This window comes from Euwallacea fornicatus, chromosome 6 (genome assembly GCF_040115645.1).
Source record: "Euwallacea fornicatus isolate EFF26 chromosome 6, ASM4011564v1, whole genome shotgun sequence".
NCBI lineage: Eukaryota > Metazoa > Arthropoda > Insecta > Coleoptera > Curculionidae > Euwallacea > Euwallacea fornicatus.
This window is the reverse complement of record NC_089546.1, coordinates 3,593,060-3,615,946: the sequence shown is the minus strand read 5'-3', so window position 1 is coordinate 3,615,946 and position 22,887 is coordinate 3,593,060. Positions and strand designations below refer to the sequence as shown.

General features: G+C 34.5%; 1 protein-coding gene across 3 annotated transcripts in view; it reads right to left on the bottom strand.

Moving 5' to 3' along the window:
- Positions 1-22,887, bottom strand: part of LOC136339798 (limbic system-associated membrane protein-like) — a 173,372-nt gene continuing 150,485 nt past the window's right edge. For all 3 annotated transcript variants that reach the window (XM_066283294.1, XM_066283293.1, XM_066283295.1), the window contains exons 5-7: positions 17,937-18,048; positions 15,821-15,996; positions 1-2,506 (exon numbers count right to left, since the gene is read on the bottom strand). In XM_066283294.1, coding sequence (XP_066139391.1) covers positions 2,406-2,506; positions 15,821-15,996; positions 17,937-18,048 — 389 coding nt within the window. In that variant the 3' untranslated portion in view covers positions 1-2,405. The remainder of the gene's footprint in view (positions 2,507-15,820; positions 15,997-17,936; positions 18,049-22,887) is intronic.

The window sequence follows — 22,887 nt, the reverse complement described above, 5'->3', positions numbered from 1 at the left end:
TATTTATAAGGAAGTATATTACAATTTTATACATATTGGTCATTATACCTTATCACGCTATTTTGAACAGATGATGTTTATTTTTACAGCCCTTGTAATATTGACCGCGTTAAGCAAAACCAGCAGTTGAGATTTTCAATGAATCAAAAGCATCCCTTTAAACACCTTTAAATGGAATCTCACGTTATTTTTGTTTGTGAATTTCAAATAATTGTCCTAGAATTGCACAACTGTTGCTTTTGCTGAACGCTGCCATTATAGTATTACCCATTCGTGCCTTAAATAGCATCTATACATATGCCAATATTCAATGAGCATAATAGTTACTCTTAAAACTGGTATTTTAGGGCTTACGGTTTTAACTAGCAAATTTATTTATTTAAATGAATACCTACGAATTCAACAATTTCACAAAGTTTTACAAAACACTCCTCTCACATTCTCTTTTTACATGCCTCAATTTATTGAGAGGTATTTTAGCACCTTTATATTACCTTACGAAATAATTTTATTCTCTCTGAGTTAACTTTATGAAGTGCTGTAACTTGTTCAGGGAATAACGTTCTAATGCTAAGAAATGTTGAGTATTTTTGAAATGTCCAAAAGATTTGTTGTTCTGTGTTTCTTCTTTAATTTCTTAGAAATTTTCGAAAGTTTTTCGATGCAGTTTTCGCCCGTCTAGTCAAGGTAAACTTGTACTTTTGAAAAGCGAATCGTTCCAAAGATTTTATATATACCAGTTTTGTGTAGAAAGAGTTATCGGAATACTCAGAGTTCTTCAAAATAATCATTATTTGATACTTGTGTGAATTCATTCCGGGTATTTCCCAAATGCTCTTGGAAATTCATAGAAATTCAGAGGCTTATTGAGACTAAGGGAATTTTGCTTTTAGTCAGACGGACTGACCTACTATGAATATTAAAAGTGATGTTCTAACATTTAGAAATCCGATTTTTTACATCATTTTTCAAGTTTTCTCGAAGATTCCAATTAAATTAATCCGATTAAATAATTTTTTTAGATTGCTCCCTGTTCTTGGAAATATTTAGGATATTAAGCAATGACTTCGACATTTTCTAAAAAGTTTCACTAGGCAGGATCAATTTCTGAGATATCGACGGATTTTTGAAAGCTGTAAAATAAACGTTTCTTTACAAAAATAACATAAATTTGGATTTGTAAGAAACAGTTTTCAAATTCTCGAAATTCCAAATTTTTCTGAGGTTTTCCTATTTTTTTGAAAAATGTTGAACTGACATTTAATATGAATCATAAATAATCATTTTTTAATAGTGCAAAATATGAAGCACTGGTCTTCTGAGATTTTTTGGTTTTTCAATAAGATATTTTTGAGAATTTCGAGAGAGATATTTTGAAAGTCGTAACTTTACTGTTTCCACATATTAACGATTTTTTTCTTTGCATATGTATTACACAAGTTAACTCCAGCCTAGATGAGCTTGGTTTGAATTTTTGAAACACCATGAACAAGGGCTTTTGTGGGGTGAACTCGAAAGTTCAAATTATATCATTTATGAGTACAAGAAATACTGAATCTTGGAATTTCTAAAGACTCTCAAGGCATTCTTTATTGAGATCATATTGTTAATCAGCACATTATGAATGTAATTTATATAATTTTCCTGAAGCTTCAAAGATTCTTTTGGCTTTCTATTAGTCATCAATTTCCGAAAGCCTCCTTAGTCCCACAAAAAATATTTCGTTTGGTTCTTAGGTTACCTAATGATAAATTTTATTCACATGTTTTTATGATTTTTTAAGATGGTTTGCAAGAGCTAATGTGTCATTTTCATAAACTTTAACGCAAATTCTTAACAGAAGCCGAACATATTTGAAACATGACATAAAAAGAAAAAATCTTCTAATATTGGCACATCAGACTTCTTAGTTTACACAATTTAAAACATGCTTATATAGTCGCATGTGGATAGCAATACTTTTTATATTTAAGAAAAAAACATGATATGCTCGTAGCCTCCTGACCTTTTGTAATTAACTTAAAAAAGGATACCAAATTCCTCACACATTTTAATTTTCCTGAGTAACATCTATGCCGTAGACAGATTAATTGAAATTAATTTAAATGTATTTAGGCAATTCTCTATCACTGTATTTTTAAATAAAATACCCTCAAATCTTAATAACAATAATGCCGTGATTCGAAAATTAAACTCTAAACATAAATATAACAATTCGAGGAAAAAGGAAAGAAGACAATTTGTACCTTAATAATTTTCATGTCAAGTGTTATGTAAGAGAAGACTTCTAACGAAATAAATCCTATGGCACTTCTATAAGTGTAAGTCAGGTTTAGATGTTAAAAATAAATTAAAGTTTTCTCAAATATTTACAATATTTGACTACAGATATTTTGCATAATTCTTCAACTGCAAAATATTAACATACTTGCCAATAAACAGAAAATGGCGTTAAGGAGATATATGTTGCAGGTTCCATTGTGCATCATTGCTGCTGGATTTTCTTCTGCAACAAAAAAAAATTAGACAATAATGAAGTAATTCAAAGCCGTATTAGATATCTATTTGATAATCTGATCATAGAAAAATGTCATAGAATTCACTCAACAAAACATAAGACAAAGAACGTGTTGGAAAAAATACGTCATTAATTTATTGATAATTAATGTTCGTATGTCAGGAATCCCAGTCATTGCAAATTACATACATATGTCGTAGGCCAAATAGCAATTCTCCCTACATTCCGACATCCTCCCTCAATTTAATACGTAATTAATTTAATGGAAATTTACGTAAGATTTCCGTTATTCAACCTGAACACCTCCTCCACAAATACAGGCATCAAGGATAGCTTTCCCTACGCCTCCATAAAGCATCAGCGAAACCGTGAAGCAAACAGGGCCGTAAACATCCACAAATTGCTTCCAATAGAAAGGCGTTGAAAATGCATTCGATTTAATGTATTTCTCGTTAACGGTTCCCGGCCATTGCCTTTCATTACTTTCTAAATTAGAAACCGGTTTGAATGGATATTGTTGGAGAATTTATAGGGAATCGGTACGCCTTTTAGATCAACGTTGGAAAGCTCTTAGACAGCGGCTTTTTCCAAACCATCTTAATTAAATCTCAAGTTTCTTTTTTGTAAATGCATAGAAAAAACATAATTAAGCATTCATTATCTATTTTACTGATCTTTGCTTTATGTAAAATTTCGTTTATATAGTCTACGTTTCATCTCTATTATGTATAAATCTCTTTCTACATAAGCAAGTTCGATTTACATATTACACTCTATACATGACGATGCAACTTTGGAGGTTTTCATCTGCGGTTGGCGTGTGGATTATACTTTCATACACAAGGGCATTTCGGATACCGGCAACTTCAAAGTAAACTTTCCAGCATATGCAACTTCCTGAACTTGTCGAGATGAATCCATATTATAATCCCGACGTGCCATAACGGATACTTTTTAAAGTGAAAGAGTTTCGAAGTAGTTTGATGACATGTGTTTGGGAAAGTTCCGATATCGAGTTCCGTTGTGAAGCGGTAGCAGCGTTTTCAATAAGTTTTTGTTGGTGCAGAGAGGGTGTTTTGTTTTAAGGTTGCAAGTATTTAAAGAAAAATCAGTTTTACAAGAGAATTTGACGGGGAAAGGACGCTTCTGATAGTTGTCCTTAGATTTGTATGAATGAAATTTACGGAGAGGGTTAAATAGTCGTTCTAGCGTGAGTGCACGAAGAGTACCAGATAATCAAATTTCAGTATATGGACCAAACGTCACCGTTCACCATTAGCCACACTACTGTCAAAAATGTTTGACCTTCCACCTTCTACTTCTGCCTAATTTCGCCAAAATCAAATAAAATGGTATTTTTCCGGCTATCAAATAAAGTCAAAGTTAATTTTTTTAAATTCAACTTCTCCTGCTTCGAATGTCAGCTTCAAGTAGAACTTTGTGTTTTTTAAGCATTTTTCCATAGAAAATATTTTTCTTAACACAAAACCAATTGCTGTACGAACGCACACACGTGACAAACATAAGCAAAAAACTACTACAGCTGCAGAAAAAATGGAAAGACAATTCCTGTAAGTCGACTGGACTAAAACTACTCTGTTTAACAAGACAGACAAGACAATCCCGCTTCCTCTTTCCGTCGATCACCCTGTTGGAACGCTTCCAGATCTAGATCATAGGTTCGGTTTGTAATAATGTTTAGTCTAAGTTAAGAATGTGTATCATGAACAGAATCGAGTTGAAGTCGAGTCGCAAACGCAAACGTTGCAAGGGTGTTCCCATCTTAAATGAGTGACAATGTACGTAAACAGAGTTATGCCCTAAGCACGCGTCGGACGATTATGGCCTTATTTAGTTTTTTTCGAAAATTCTTTTTACAGTTATAATGTACGATCTCATAAGGTGCATTTTAAAAATATTTACATCAAAGAGGGTCTGTCAAAAAAAAAGATACAACAAAAATGTTGTTTTTTTTTTTAACGAAACACCCTATATATTATTGCATTTTTGTGTTCTACGTTCAATTAAAATACAAGTTTATTAATACATTGGATATATTAGAATGAATGCTTTTAAAGATATGTGCAATTGAATATTTAATGTGACAGTTACAGATGTTTGCACAATTGCAAATTTTTAACAAACTGAAAGGTATTTGGGAAATCGTTTTTGTCACAACACAATTGAACGTCCGTATTTTGGCGAGGCATCACGCTTCGCTTGACACTTACTACGGGGTGTTCACAAAAGTAAAGCCAACTTGAACATCAAAAAATGGTCAAAACTTAAAAATTTCAAACGGAGCCCTACTGTTATTTTGATGCTTTATGAAACAACATCAAAGAAAAATTTATATTAACATTCAATTACCCCTACTAAAGTTGTATAGTTTTGGGTAATTTTCTGTTACAAGTTTGTGCATGGGCGGCACATCCTTAATTCTAATTTATGATGTAAATATGATGGACGTACCTATGGAAACAGACAAATAGAAATAGTACCGACAACATTCCATTGCTACCAGTCTATGATTTAAGCCAGAAAAATCACGTGAAAATAAACAAGAATCAATAAATGCTCTATTTTTAAAAATAATTTTTAGAAAAATAACTTTTTTTTCAAGGGGAATGGAGTTCTATGTGAAACTCTGAAGTGAACATCTGAAGCAGAAAAAATTCACGTTAAAAAGTCAATTTTGCCGTTATTTAGTAGTCAGAAAAGTATTATTTTATTTGGTTTTAAGTTCATCAAAATCCGTTAATAAATAACTTAGTTACACCTTAACCCGCTTTTTTTAAACACCCTGTATCAGTCGCTCTTTCTCTGAAAGTGTGTGACGGCAATTTGATCAAAGCTACCAAGTTGTTTATTTACCTAGAGCCACATTCTATTTTTCGATTCGTGAGATCCTTCCCTTGAAGTAATCTAAAACGTCAAGTTGAGCCCTTCTCTTTGACTAAACGCAGACCGTGCACTATACTTTTAACAAAAAACCAACCTAAACCCACGTTTCATTTAAAAAATCTTGCTAAGCTTTAAACAGAATTGTTATCGCTCCTCTGAAGGTAACCAGCTCTGCTAACAACTTAAGATTAAAGCTGATTATAAAATTTAAACCTCCTATTAATCGCTCGTTAAATTAAACTATAAGTTTTCGGTTTAGGGAAGCACGTGACAAAAAAGTAAAATAGTAATAAGCAAGAAAAATTCACCTATGAAAATCGAAGAAAGTTTTACATTTCTCAATTTTCTAAGAAAATTAAAGTGAATTCACCCAGAATTGAGTTCATCCCAACTTAAGCAGGTGATTCGGATCCTACACTATTCGATTTTCCGACATTAACTTTATCCGAAAGTTGAAAAGTTTGTCAATACTAACGCAGTTACCTGGCATGCGGGGCTTTTATCTCTGATTCCATATCGGTCCCTAGGGAAAGGTGAAAGTTTTAACAAGCTTTTTACCTATGCTCAAAATTTCCAAGGATTTTTTACCCTGAAGCTACATGCACAAGCATTAATCGAAGTCCCTAAATTACTTTATTTAGGAAAAATAAGACACTTGATCGGCAGCCTTGGGAACAGCCAAACCTTTAAAAGTAATTATTCCGTCGCCACCTTTTCGACGAACCTTACAAAAAACTTTTAAACCCCGAGGTATACATAAAGGGTTCGTTAAAGGCTTCTCACGTTCGTCTAAAAACAGGGCCAAATCAGAGGTAAAAAGTACCGAAAACGAATAACCAGGTTACTGTATATTGAGTTTCGAAACTCTTGCCAAGAGGGAGAGAATATGGACTTAAATGGGTTCTCTATTCCAGGGTTATTTAATTTTCGGTCGGTCAGAACATCCATGGATTTTTTGGATCTGCAAGTGATTGACCTTTCACCTTATTGGCTATATTATAAATTGGTTTTCATTATCAGGCATTCAACATTTTTTAAAAACCTTAAGAAAGTTTAACGTTATCCAACCAGATGCACAAGGCCTGGAGGTATGTTTAAAACATGATAAAAGTTCTGATGAGTCTTTACATGAATATTTTAAAGCCGGAAAGATTGATAATAGGTCTGGGAGTTTAACAGGGGCGGGTATTCTGGTAATTTACAACCCCCCTGAGGGGAATATATTTAAAAATTAACTTGACTGGTTGCTTTTTAATGTCGTTGCGTACGTGAAGCAAAATTTAATCTCACATGTGCCGGCCTGAAATGTAATCTTTAAGTAAGATATGAAGATTTGCAAATGTACTTCGGCATTTGTGGCAAACGAGATTGTAATGTTGTCTATAAGCTGGGTCGTTTGTATCTGTTTGGATGATGGGAATTTTGGTTCACTTGGTTCGACACAAAATCATTTCCTGTGTTGTGATCTCTATGGAGAGTAAAGGTCGTTTGAAGATTGCTGGGCTTAGGAAGGACAAATTTATTTCCCTTGAAAGGGTATATAATGGTCCTGCAATAGTGAGAAAAGGAAACTGCCGCCGTTTCTAATGAGTTTGACGATTAACGATACATGACAGGAATTTATCTTCACGTTCAATTTATTATCAAAAATTATGCGCAAACGTGATTAGTAAACCGAGTTTGGAAGAAAACTTTTGTGAAGCTTACTGATGCCGGTCTTCGTACGACACGACCATTGTCGTTTAGTCAGAAAGAAAACATACAAAAGGTTTAATTATAAACAACTACCAACCTAATTTAATTTTTATGTAGGCTTTTCTTTCTTTCTTAACTTGTCTACGGTTTTATTTCTGAGTTGTTACAATTAGGGGCTTACTAACTTTACTAAGAGGATACTCGCGTTCCTTCACGACACTCCCGACACCTCATCGCCTCGTCACCTCGAGGAAAAAAGAGAGCCTCCCAGTTTCTCCAATACCTTAAATGCTACTTTCTGGGGCAATAAACCAGCGGCGTACCCTAACCAGAGACCTATTCCCGATCCGCCATGTGGCAAACCACATCTGGACATCATAAACCACCCTTTGTCAGAACCGTTGTCGACTGTCCTTCGACCCTCTTTCCTGGTTCTAACAAAGAGAGGCTCGACTTTCTTTTGCTTCATGCGGCTCTCAACCAAGGATAATTACTGGGAAAATTCTAGTAATGCTGCGAACCACATGAACTCAGAGACCATACACATGGGCGTATCATCAGGATACCTAACTCTTTACTCCCCTAACCTAGCCTAAATTATAGCTACTTTACAATGTACATCCTCCCATTTGCAGCTCGATTTGGTCATGACGGCAACAATTATACTTATTAATTAATATTTACAAAATAATGCAGCGATTTGACAAACGGATCCTACATTTTTAACAAAAGTTCAAAACGTTGGCCGTTTTCCTTAATATATAAATAAATTCGCTAAAAAAAGTAATCTATACTTAGAACATTGTGTCGGTTTTTTTGACACTGCTTTCACAACAATGGTTAACTTCAAGGTATCCTAAATATGTCTTTCTGTATAAAAACTGTATATCTGACGAAAATTTCTCAAGAAGCAAAAAAGTTTCAAAATAAAGTCGGCTAGTGACAGAGAAAACGTTTAAGTCATTCGCACTGAGTGCAACAATGTTGCAAACATTAATTTACGAACCATGCGCTATTTTTAACACCTCCAAGTATTAAAAACAGATGTCGCTTACGTCAAAATACACTAACTTACGTGGTAACTGTTAGTTCAAAAATTAGTCTAATACTGATAAAATCGTTTAACATTTTTTGACTAATTTCGAATTATTTTCGAAACAGCCGTATTGATCTGATCGAGGAATTCTGCGTCCTGTAGCTGCAAAACAAAGCAACGAGATATACAAGGTGTAGTACATTAAAATTATTGTTCAAGACATGCAGCGAACTTTAAGCTTCAAATATCTCAAGAAGGAAGCCTCGTAGAGATTTTTAACAAGAGACCTTTTTTCCTTAAAAAATGAAAGAAAACACAAGTTTAGTCATAAATAAATTTTATAACGGGTGATGAAAAAGTTATGCCCTTTTAAAGAGGGTTCATCGAGCGCTGACAACGCCCTCTACATTGTGCATCGAAAATGTAAACGTATTCTGATTTCTTATCCCCAAAAACCGCCCGATACGACATTTTGTGTAGATAGCAGCATTACCAACCAAGAAATTAATTTTTTTGCTTTTTTTTGTTTTCACTTTGACGCCCTGTATTTCGAAAACCGTCCACTTTTGGACTAAGGTAAATTGGGTTAAATCGTCATGTTTTTGATCTCAAAAATCTGTGGTAGAATTTTGTACAGATCTTTTCGAGACGCCCTGTATAGGTGGGGTGTGGTCAAATGTACAATCCTCTCAGGGACACTGCGAACAACAAGAATAATTTCACTTTAATCTCTTCGTTAATTTTCTCCCTCACAGACACGAGGTCTCCTATTGCTGACATTTTGCGATTTTCAGATTATACGTGTGTCTACTTATTTTCAAGACGGTGATAAACAGCCCTCAGATAATACAAATTTGAGCCCTCGCGTGACTCAAATTTGTATTATCGCATTCAGAAACAAATTATCAATGTGGCGTTTATCGGAACAGCAAATTAGCTTTCTTCGAAACTAAAAATCTAAATAATACCGAGATTCCATTTCAACGGTCCTATTGCAATTCGCTCGCAATTGTAATCTCCGACACATAAAAATTTGGTGTTAAGCGAAGGAAATAACTTAAAACTCCAACACTCTAAAATACCTTATTGGATTCTCTTTCATTTTTCTGCAATAAGCTTCTGAATTCGTCTTTGTACAAATTTCATTAATTTCAATCTACGACGGTCTTGAATACCTAACAGGAAACGGATATTTCTTTATGCGCGCTCACGTGAGACCCTGAAAAATGTTTGACCTCTCAGAAACACGATTATATCAAGTATTTTACTTGTGGTTACCATGGTAACGCATGTGAAATGAAATCACCGTTGAGACTACAATTCAAGTAGATGTGTCGTCTTTTTGGGTTTCAGATTTGATTTCAATATGATTTAGTTCAGACAACCTTTCATCAATGTTGTCGATTATAAGAGCGAAAAAAGGCATAAATACACTGCCATATACAAGGTTTGTCCGGAAAGTTCGTATAAAAACGAAACAAAAAATTTATTTAACATTTAATCAAGTAACTCAGTTTTGTCCCCTTCAAAATAATCTCCCTGAGACATAATACGTTTGCGCCATCTTCGCTTCCACTGCTGGAAAGCTTTTGTCTCCAGAACAAAAAGCGCGTAGGGTGACATGCTGTGAAGCCTGGATGGAAGCCAAAGAGGGTGGTGATTTTCCCGATAGGGTAATTACCGTAGATAAGTCTTGGTTTTACGAATTTGATGTGGAACTCCAATCCCAAAGCAAGAAATGGAGACAAGCTGGGGAACCAAGAATGAAACAGTCAAGAAAATCGAGATCGTAATAGCAAAACAATATTGGTGGTTTTTTTCGATTCTAAGGTAATCGCCCATTGAGAATTCATTCCTCCGGGTCAGACTGTAAATGCAAACTTCCACACCAATGTCCTCAGATGCCTCAAAGCTCGCACGGTTCGGATTCGACTGAATTTGCCCCAAGGGAGGCAGTGAATTCTCCTTCACAACCATGCCCCTGTACACACTTTCTTAGTTGGGCATGAGTTTTTAACCTCAAATTTCGTTGCCACGGCGGAACACCCCCCTCATTCACCGGGTTTAGCACCGTGTCACTTTTTGTCTATTTCAGAAATACAAGATGATGCTCCGGAGGCAGCATTTAGATGATGTGAATGCAATCAAAGCTGATACAACAAGGGAGCTGAAAAACTTCAAAACAGAGGACTTCCAAAAAGCTCTCCAGCAGGGGAAACGAAGATGGCGCAAACGTATGATGTCTCAGGGAGATTATTTTGAAGGGGACAAAACTGACTTATTTGATTAAATGTTAAATAAATTTTTTATCTCGTTTTTATACGAGTTTTCCGGACAAACCTTGTATACACCGCAATAATTAAATACTTATCGCTCCCACGTCTTAGATCTTTATAGCAATTAAATTTGACGCTCGCTTTGTAATGATGTATTTCGCCACAGAGGGGTATACTATACGATAATTAAAAATGTCTTGAAAGCTCTTTTCGTCAATTTTTTTAGATCCCATGTTACATACATATGTCCTTTCCTAACACCACAACTAAGCCCAACAATCCTATCACTAACCCCACTGAGTAGTCCTGAAACTTTCAACCTTCGTATGTGTATTAACTTGTCTAGCTATGAATTTAGAATAGTTTTCAGTAAAAGTTATACAAAGTTGTGTTTAATATGCGGACCCTTCTTTAACTCGCCGTCCTTCGATTAATAAACAAAATCCAAGCACGATCTCTTTTAGAAAAAAAAATCGTTTAAATTTGACAACAAAAACAGAGTTGTATAGTTAAAAAAAAACTCTTAAAGAGAGATGTGTATTTACTTAGAGATATGTAAGTGACAAATCAAGAAATGAATAATGGTGTCATAACACATGTTTTGCCAAATCTGTTTTTTGGTGTTTCAGACTTTGCTGCTATAAATCTAACCTTACATAAATCTCAAATATAACTTCCTTTAAAATTAAAGAACTTCGAAATAGATAAAGGTGCTAGGTCACTCTAACAACACAAATATATCAGTGAATAAAAGTGTCATGTTTCAATTTCGTTATCTGACACCTTTATCGACATAAAATTCATAAAATCCCTTATTCCCCTTGGCGTTTTAGCGATATTTTAGCGTTTCAGATTATGGTTTTAATGCGTGGAACACAATCGATGTATTAATTTTCCGAGCATTTTACCCAAAATAAATAGGAAATCATTTGATGAATTTGTAGAAAGGTGGAACAACAAAATTACAGGGAGACACAACCAAGTACTTGTGGAACTCAAAAGGACAGTACTAACAGAATGTAGCAATTACCTACCAATATTTACAGAAACCTGAAAATGCGTACTCTGAGTCTGAAACATTTTTTTGACAACTTAAATTGGGTACAATAAAATTTGTTACATAACTAAAGTTTTACAGGGTGTAACATTTAACCTGGAATATCTAAATACCTTGAATACTAGACATCCTAAAAAAAATCTTTCGTATCAAGGTTTAGTCACACTGAGGGAGAATGTATTGATGCTAAAGTTGATTTCCCTCGACCCCCCATGTGGGCGGGGTGAGGGTTAACTTTTCAAATTCAATTGGTAACCCCCGTTTTTTGCAAATTCGCAAAAATAAGTAAAATTTGTCCGAAACGTTTTTTTAGATTCATGCTTGAAAACACTGCAATTAAAGAAATTCGATTTCTCTTTCGCTTGTGATTTACCGAAAACTTTGATAATATCTGCTTTAGAATTAATGAAAACGTGAATTTTCGTGTAGCAGTACTTAAGATTAAAAAATATCTTTAAAGTGGTTGATCATAAATTTCTCGAAATTGGACGCAATTATCTGGATTCTGACCGTGATTTTGGAACGATCCAAAAAGTTCTTCGAAAACGTCGAAGGATTATAATTCCAAACCGATATCGAGAAATCTTTATAGTAGAAAAAACAGTGTATGTTTAAATTCGAACAACTTCTTTTAGAACTTGGGAGATTTCCCAGTCAAACTTGACTTGTACAAAAAAAATTAAAGATACGCGTAACGGAAGAATTAATTTAGGAAGACAGTGTTAAGTGGATTAGAGTAAACCATTTTCGGTTTTATTATTATAAAACCAACTTAGATCCGTCTGGACCTTTTTTGCTCGTTGATTTGCATAAGAAAAGGACCAAAGATGTCTTTTCTAATGATAGAATATTTCTAAATAAATTATCAGAATTTGGGGGATCTAATGCTTGAAAGGATTCAAAACTTCCATTAGCAACTAAAATTTATAAACGAAGATTACAGATGGTTTTTTGAGGAAGCGTTAAGTGAAAATATTGAAAATCCTAACAAGAAAAGGAAAAGTCGTTAGTTTATTGTTTCCAGTTTCCGATTTTTCAGTGGTTTATTGTTTGCGGATTGTGGTAGTTTCCGATTGTACGTGTAAAATATATATACTCTTTGATAAGAATTTCTCAATGTTTGTCATCAGATTAACCACATAACTATTTTCTATCCAATGTCATACAAATTTCTATTATAATGTTTAATACAAACTATTCAAAACCAACATAATTCCTTCATTTAATATGAACCATGCGATAAAGTTCCTTTAAAGTTTGTGGATGAACGTGTCATTTACACATAAATTTTGTTTTATGAGAAATATACTGCATTATTCAAAGTTACGGAACACCCTAGGAACTGTTTAATTTTACGTACTTTATGCAGTATTACTAATGAAAATTACACAAAAATTTCAAAATTTCTAATTAGAATCAAATTTTTTAAAATTATTTTCAAATTCTTAAAATACGAAATAACCCCTTTATCCACTTACGTATTCAATTATAGGCTAAAAAAATAAAAAAAAGACTTCTTAAAGGACTTGCTGGGCACTTTCGCGGCAAAAATAATTTCGATCGTTTAGTTTGATAAAAAAAAGAATAGACAACACACACACGTAATATGTTAGACAAGATGGGCCAATGAAAAGGAAACAAGGGCGGTTTCTCATATTAATCGCTTGAAGAAAAAAATCGCTGGGATCTGATGATTTCAATTTAGGCAAACAAGTCTTTTGCACTTGTTTTCAACTTTGCCACTTCCAACCCCTTCGGAGGAGTAAGATGCACCCCTTAAATCTTAAATAGGATTAGGGTTCAAGTAATACCTCATTTTAAAGGTCGTCGTCGAATTCTCTTTTCATCGCCTACAAGTTCTTTGAATTTCATACAGTAGTTTTTGACAAAACCCGTTTTAAATGTCAAACGAGCCAATGTTGAAGAAGTAATAATGCTCTCTCAATCCGTGACGTACATGTTTTTAATGATAATATGTTTTAAGAAAATGTTATTGTTTCTGAGCGCAGATTTAAGTTTTGAATGGAAGTAACCTTACAAAGGGGAGATGCTTCAAAACATTTACTTCCATTACTTACCCATAATTTTACTTATGTTACTTGCCGGCCTGACAAGTGTTCAAAATGTTTTGAGGCGAAATAGTCCAAAAAAAAATCACGTGAGGTACTAAATGTGAATAAATTCAATGTAAATAATTCATCACATCTACTTCCAAAGGGAAGGAAAAAATACTGCTTTTATTTTTGTTAGGAACACGGAAATCGGAGCGTAAAATTGTAAATAAGACACCGATAAATGATAATAATTTCAAGACTTTAATGCGTAAAATCAACCTTTCTTTTAAACATATCAAAGTAGATTATTGATGCGTTTCACTAAGTGATAAAAAAAACTCAGATTAAATGCTTCCTTGCTTGAAGTTGGTTCAAGTATGATTTAGAAAACATCTTTAACCATTTCTTATGTAAAAATCATACTAATTACAAAGATGGCAAAAAGGTTACTTTCCTTCGCTGACTGATTTTTTATAAACGTATTTTCCCGAAAACTACTGCATGAAATTCAGAGAACTTGGAAGCGTTAAAAAGAGAATTTTCCGATCTCGCAATGAAGTATCACTTGACCCTTTATCCCATTTAATATTAATGGGGTACATCGTACCCCTCTAAGGGGTTGGAAGTGGAAAAATTTGAAAATATGCGCAAACTATTACCTCCCCCTTCCCTTCGAGTTAAAAATCGACGGGTCATACCATTTTTTTCTTCGAAACGATAAATATGAGAAATCTGCTTTGTTTTGTTTTCATTGACCCACCCTGTATTCTGCCGACGGGTTGACATTCCTCATACCCTACTACCCTAATCGGATTAACGATTTCGGCGATCTTTAGCTCTTTAGAAACAGGACTTATGCACAGTTTCCAGGGTTACGTTAAATTTAATGTTGACAGGGCCCAATCTTGGCCACAATTTTAACTTATAGATGGCAAAATTTCATCGAAACTGGGTGAAAAACCACACGGGTTCTAATCCTGCACAATTATAAATTATCGTCGAACTTAACTCAGTCAAATTCCTGAAAGCCTGATTATCTGCTACCACCTGGCCCAGACGACATTAATCTCTCCTCTGCGGAGCGTTAACTATTGGAATGCTGGACTGGCTGAATAACCCAGTTTCTGTGCTTTGCTCATTAAATTTCTCAATTTAACTTCTAGCGACCCATCTTTATTTACTTCTAAACTAACGTGTGACCGAGTGATCAGAATCAGCCAAGTGAAGAACGCTAAAAGACTTCTAAGAACTTTTTCCGGTAAACACAACTCGAATAGGGAAAAAAAAATATATATATGTTTGGGAAAATCGAGAATAACGATTTACACAAAATCTTCCTCCTAATTCTCTAAGTAAAGAAGAATTCGAATAAGAAAACATTTAGAACTGGAAAGAAAAATTAAATGTAGTATTATGCTCATTACACCTGAAGGTAATGGCATATATTTCTCGGAGTAGCTCTGATTTCGGGCGTGCATTTAGAGGAAATGTTGGCAATAAGCATTAACCACCGGATAATAAACACCAAACCTGAGAATTAACTAGGTTTATATCGTTTTACTGAAATGCCCTAGAGCGATCGCAAATACACAGGAAGAGGTTTCACGGGACCTTATTACACACATGGAGATAGGTCGAATATCTAGGAACATAATCCCATTTCCATCTTGCCGATCAATGCATAATAAATTCCCTTCCAATGGAACATAAACGCCTCGTTGAATGCAACCACTGCTATAAATATGTATGTTAAATGTCGGAAAAATAAGATCGAAGGGAAGAATTCTGTTATTCAGCTGTAATTTTTTTAGGTTTCCGAGAAGGTGAACGATACCTAATACAGTCGAACATTGAATAATGGCATTTTCCTGCAATAGAAAATTGAATTCTTATGCATATTGCACCATTCTACAAGGATGCCATAAATACGACCGATGACTGATCTGAATACTGGGAAGAAAACATAAAGGCAATATCGCGAAATACGAATATTCTTACGGTTTATACGGATCGAAGAGTATAGAAAATCAGTCAACTAGTAAATAAGCAGGGATTGGAAGGGAAAACCCTGAATTCTAAGGGCCATTTTTCCTAAACCCCGAGAGTCGGATTGCCGCATCTAAATTAGGGCTGTTGAGGGGTTTCGGAATTATGACATTTCCTCATCTCGATCAGTTTTTTTTTATTAATGGTGGAAAGCTAATTATGGCTCAAGAGATCTTCATCTCTTGCGAGCTGCCAATCCCGATCAACCTAATAAAAATTACGAAGGATGCTTACCTTCAGTAGCATTAAGAACATGAACATTGACATATGCAGGGTTGGTATTTGAGGGGCAGCAAGTGTAGTTGCCGCTGAAGCTAGAGTCGACGTCATCTATCGTCAAGATACTCTCGGAATGGTTTACTGAGACCTGCACGCCTGGATCATGATTGATCATGCGATGATCGTGGTACCTGAATGAATGTTTCAAGAAGCAGTGGATTATTGATCTGTCCTGCAACTGCTTTAAAGCGATTGTGTAATTTGCAACTTTAAAATGTATGATAATTGCTGTGCAATAAGGGCTTAGATGCGCTTTTAGACAAGTCATAAATTAAGGCATTTTTCGAGTTAAAGACGACGTAAATTACTTTTAAATTGCTGGTTCGTTCTTCGTAAAAACGTTTTCATGGTAAAAGGAGATATTTACTTCACAATAATTATAGTGTCCTTGGTTTGAAGAGAAGTCAGTGGGTGGGGCAGGATGATGGATCTTCGGTGGAACTTTTCCATTGTATCACGAATTTCCTCGGTTTAATGGAAATGCGCCATTCTAAATAATTCATGAAATTTTTCTGAAGAAAATTCAAATTATTTTTTCTGCGACCTTCCCAGACAGTAGAACCGTCATTCGTTATTTGAAGGAAGAAACAACTCTTTTGTTCCCTAGGGAGGGACGCATTTTGGTTCTCATGAATATACTACTTTTTTATCCTAGGAAAATATGCTCCTTCCTAAGCTTTATAAATATATAAGGTAGTTATTTTTTATTAAGGAAAACAGTTTCCTGCTTAGGGAGGAAAATATCGCTGCCGCTGAATACCTACTTTTTTTAAAATAAGAACATTTCGTGGAAAAATTAGGTCCACATCATGGGAGGAAAGTGCTCCCTAGAATGTTGAAGTCTTGTGCTTCTCATGTAGCTTCAAATTATCCGCGGAAATAAAAATAGCACTTTCCTTCCTTACGGTGCAAATAGCTGTTGAAAACTGACGGTTTATATGGACATTATTCGAACTATTTTTTTATCTATCCACAATACTAGCGAAACACTTTTCCTCAAATTAGGCATTTCTGCACAAAGAAATCTGTATTAACGTTCCACTCTCATTAGCGAACAAGTTCTGGGGAGTCAGAATAGCGAGAATGATCGATCATCCTGCGATAGCCATTATCGCAAATTAGGTTAAAAAATTGCTCTACCATGGAAAGGGTAATATAAAGATGGGTGTAATTTAGTAGGGAACTTGAAATAGGTATGGTGCGTGAGGTCGTTTAAATTTACTACGTATTTTAGCGCTGATAATCGCATACGCGGACTTCTTTGTGATGGAAACCTTTCAAAAAAACACCCAATATTGTCGCAAAACAAAAACTACGTATCTGGAGAGGCACTTTACGGAAAAATCCAGACAAATGTGAATCCACGCACATTGGAGAGAGAAGAATTTTAATAGGTCGAATAAAGCAAATTGTGATATAACTAGCTATCTAACCAACAGCCATTTTGCTCTTCCCCATCCTTTGTCATCGTCAATCGATGAAATCAAACTGCAGTTAATTGAGCTCAATCGCAAATATGATTGACATTAAATTATTTTTAACCTTGATCGAAACCGCGTATCACTGAAATTTTAAGTTTTTTTTTTTTTAATTTCAGCTATACGCGAAGTATTTCAAAACAACATCAAATAATGATAAAAAGCTGTTGGAATGGAAGCAACCGCTATCCATCATAAAACCGCGCAAGTGGTTAAGGCGTAGTTTTCATTAAGTTGGTATATTTTAAAGCGATCTATTCTATGGGTTGCGTTTAGGCACGCTAATGGCCCTTTGTGTACCTTTCCTCACTTTGTAAGCCCCGTTTAATTAAATGTCTGATTACTATTTGCTAATCGCTGATTATAAATGCTGATTAGCGGACTTAGGCAAGAGGAACCCACCTGTTACCGAATAATATTAAACGTTCACTGTTATTTCAAACCGCCGCATTGAGTATGTTTGCTTAGGATATCATACTACAACATGGTAATTCGCACGAATGAAACCGTCAGAATCCATTTATAAAGTATTATTAACTTTCATCAGAAGTCCCTTTTGCACAGCAGAAGTATAAATATTAAAATTATCTTACCAGAAGACGTATGCAGGAGGCTCGGTGCTATGACGCAACCTGCACACTATACGAAGCTCGGATCCTGCTCGGATATGGAGGTCGGGAGCCCCAGAGATTTCCGCCACGGCTTCTGTAACAATGGAACATGACGTGAAGGTCGTTTATGCTACGGTTTATTCCTGTCTTATTCCAGAAATAACGGGACGAGTTTCATTATTTTGTGGGTCGAATAACGTGCTTTGTATTTTTGGATTTATTCAGGGAGTGCACTTTTTATTAAAAAAAAAAAAGAAAAACTTTTTATATTCTCGAATTGCATTTCTCTAGTTTATTCTTGGATTATACGTTATCTTACTTTGAACGAAACAGCAAAATATTACTCAAGGAGAGTAATATAAAATTTAGCGCATCTACTAAGAGATGAAGCCGGAATAAGTAATAATGAGTATAGTGCACTCGTTCATTTTACTTGCATGTAGAGTCAAAGAGACGTAAATCTACCGCGATTCTTAACGAACCGAACATACTAAAAAGCTCCTCAAAAGACATTTCGCCTCAAAGGAGTAATCTAGTCATTACCATAATCCCGCGCTACTATTTAGTGCCAATGCCGAAATTCCAAGTTTCTTTAAAGGATCACTAAAAGATTGGGTCACCTAACAATACGAATTTTCAATATTTTGTACTTATGAATATTATGTCAGATTACAGTCATAAAGGTTAGTAGGTACACCTAAGCAAGGCACTGGAAAGTGTGCAACGAATTTCGACGTGACAAATCAACCCTCCCGACTCAACAGGCTGTATAAATACGGGAAAGGAGGAGTGAACATTAGTAGGAATAATTGTTTATCATGAATTTAATTCAATTTATGCTTTTCGTAATCTGACAACTATATTAGTTAAATTAGTTCACAAACGAAACCACCTATCACTTAGCAAATAATATATATAATATCACCTGACCAAAGAATAGTCTCCAGGATCTGTTCCAGGATTAAATTCTTCAATTCATAAACTTTCTTCGTCTACAATATACTTTGTTGGTGGTAAACATTGCTGTTACTGTGTAATGGACAGTGTCCGACTACAACTATTTTCTTCTTTGATTCCATCGTTGGTCCTTTCTTTTTCTTTAGTCGAATTCTTTTCTCCTTAATGTTTTTCAAATGTACAAAGATGTTTAAAGAGAAACAACCGTAATACATTTTTCATCTCCTTGTGACTTCGGGGCAAATGATGACGAGATCTTTTCAGGTTTGAAAGCATTTTCGTCTACGAATCCCAAAGGTGTCGAGACATAAATTTTCCAAAACTGTTATAAAAACAGTGAAAATGAAGCGACTTGATGACTAGAAACAAAATTTTCCGGCCATGACGAAATTTGGGAGACACCCTCACTTGAGGACGATTTTAATATACAACAGACTCTCGATAACGTACACAGGCCATAATGGAAATATTGCGTTAATGTAAACACGAAATTCGTATTATAGGATCAAGTGGAAAGCGCGATAATGTAAACAACGTGTATGCTCGGTGGCGCAAACAGTTCTTGGCCACATACGAAATAGAACCAATGATAATAAAAAAAGCGAAATATCCGTAATCATCTACAAATTTTACTATTTCTGTTGATTATGACTGTTCAAAACTCGCTTAGATGACCAGCAGTATATTCCTGAAATGGTTCCACAAGCGCTTCATGTCTGAGGTGTGGCAATGAATTTGGAATCACAAATGTTCTATATATTCGTAATTTGAGAATGATTCAATTTGTACGTGAAAATATTCTAAGAAAAACAGAAGCTTCCGATAAAATCATTGTTGCTGTTAGGTAATACACTAAGTGATCCTCCAGAGAAACAACCGTGGAGTAAGGATGGGTCAATTTTTGTCATGTACATACCGCCCAATGTAACTCCATTAATTCAATCCATGGACCAGAACATAATGAGACTCACCAACCTATACTACCGAAAATTTCTACTTTCGCCTATCTCATTGAAGAATCCTGGAGACATATCTTTTTGAAACAGGCATCATTACGAGAAACTGTTTTAAACTTATATATGGCCTGGAATGCAGTTAACCATCTGACTATTCAAAAATGTTGAAACAATCTGTTTGCGCCAATGATCAAGATGTAGATGATGTTGCCTCAAGCGTAATTAGGGAACAATTGCGATCCAATGCTGATGTTCTTATCAGTGCATCATTGGGTGTTCTTGATTTATTGAAAATAGTGAATCCCAACACTGTTTGCACTCCAGCTGATACTAATTTATGGAACGAAGATAAGCAGACGAATGATGTTAATAATGAGCAAGATATGGACAGTGTGGACGACAAGGACGTTCCCAATGGAGTTAGAAATATAATGAGTAATGTCCAAGCTATACAAGTTTTTGCTTTAGATTGGGCTGAAAGAATGAAGTATCGTACACGGATATTTTAGTTTTTCGAAAATTACTGGTGCAGGTATTGAAAGACACTGCTAAACGTCAATTCACGCAGTCTAAAATTGCAAATTATTTTTTTTGTAATTAAAAAATAGTTAATATCGGTAGAATATTTGTTTACAGGTTTCTAAAGTAGCTGGAGATCTGAATCTTTTGCATATCGACGTAATGAAGTTTGATCTGTTCGATTAAAATATTGGCATCGTTGTGACGTTGCCCGATCCACGTGTAACCGACAACAACTTCGTTATTTTAAATGGCACACCCTGTAATTTAATACATTTCCGAATTGTCCGGAAGATTTAAATCCAAGTTTATGTACCGTATGTCATAGCTATGATGATCCGTGTTCGAAATAAAAATGTTTGTTTGGCTGATTTGACAACAAACAGCTTTAAATTGAAAAGCGCATATCTTTTCAACTATCACCGCTAGATAGCGGAAATTTGATCTACAGATTCATATTATTTATCTGTATCTTGTAGGGTGATAAATTTTTTAGATTTACATACAGAACGTGGGAAAATTACTGCCATATCGGAAGGATATAAATCTGAGTTTTCAATGATAATTTTATACATAACATCCAACATATTTTTAAATAGTATCTGAAAGATCAATAAATTCTCTATCGAAAATTATTATACATTGATATAATTATTTTCAGTCGTTTGTGAGATATTTGCAAAAATTAAAATATTTGTGGGTAAAAGGAACCATTTATCAGTTGACTGATTAGGACGAGACTATGGGTTACTATGAAAGCATTATAAATAAACAATTGGCTTTTTTGCAACATTTTCCATATTATTAATTAAAGCATTAGCTTCCATCTAAATCATTAAGTAAGCATTGAATTAAAAATTTCTTGAATTTAGAAGTAATTTTTTAATATTCAAATAGCGATATATTAAATTTATTTCACGTTGGCGATAACTGTGATTGATTGACGTCAAGAACATGTAGAAATTTCAATGAAAAACATCCCTACTTCTCTCCAATGACTGAATAAAAATAACGAGAATTTGAAAAGGATTTTCGCGAATATGATTGCACTCATTCACAAAGAAGACTGCTGAAGCCAGTTACAAGTGTTAAAGAGGATGTGACAAACGTGTTCGCGTATTTCCACGGTTTTTCACTTGCGTCAACATCATCTGCACAAAGAGATTTGGAAATTTCCTACTTATCAATCCTATGCATTTTTAGAAAAAAACCAATTTCATAGTTATAAATTCATAATTGTACAGCAACTTCTTCCTGGCAATAGGCAACTACATATAAATTTTTCGTTAAATGATTTTGATGAGAAATCAGGAAGTTCCAAACTTTTTGAAAAAATTTACTTAGACGGGCGAAGCTAAATTTTCGCGGGACGGGACGATTAACGGACGCAATAATCACATGTGATCTTTCCAAAATCAAAAAATCTCGCAACAAAAAGGGATTTCAATTTAAATTTAGTTTTAACGCGTTTTGTTTAATTATTTCGAAAACGGTGTGAAATAGTCATAGGTAACCCTTATACAGTTCAATAGAAAATTGTGATCTTTACTTGACACCGCTTAAAGGTATATCACAGGGTGTCCCATTAAAAAAATAGACTTCCGCAACTTCAAAAATGTGGATGTTAGGAGTTGAATTTTGGACATTCTGTATAATATTAAACCATATAAGTAGCAAAAATGTAAACTTAAGACTACGTATTGACATGATGCAAAATACAAAGATTTTGACTTTAATAACTGCGGAGATCTGCCAATTTAAAATTGGTCATTATCAAGGCACGTTTTTAATTTAAGATCAAATATCTAAAAAACGGCTAAAGGTTAAATATAGTACATTATTAGTATTACGTAGAATTTAAAATCAAATAATATGCTGAGGGTCTCATTTAAAATATGGAAGTTGACAGTTATTTCCGGATAAACCGGAAGTGGGGGGAACTTGAAAATATTTTCAAAAAATGGTACGCAATGCAGTTAACAACTTCACATTTTCAAATTTGTCTGACTTTTAGATGCTAGTAATCTTTTAATAAACGAATTGGATGAATAACTCGTATATAATGTTTTTTTTTATAAAACGTTTATTATTTAAATAACATTCGCTAATGTAAACCTTTCGATAACGTGAATCACACTTAGTTTGAATCGGTTTACATTATCAAGCGTCTGCTGTATGATCATTTTGAGCAACATCTGACTTTGAGTCACATTTTGGAAACATTTCAACTGTCTCAAGAACTCCCTCTAATTATTTGTTCATCCACGAACACTGAATTTCCTAAACCTAAAATTATTTATTGTTTGAAACAAAGTTGTATATGCTATTTTCATCAAAAATTTGGTATCATGTTATGACATAAACATGCAAAAAGCATGTTTCCTTATGGCAAAAAAATTATAATTGCAAACCCGTAAACGCCTGGAAGTCTCGGTTGTTAGACATAACAGAAGCCTCATACATATTTATGCGCCATGGCGGAACAACAATAGAAGCTGCGC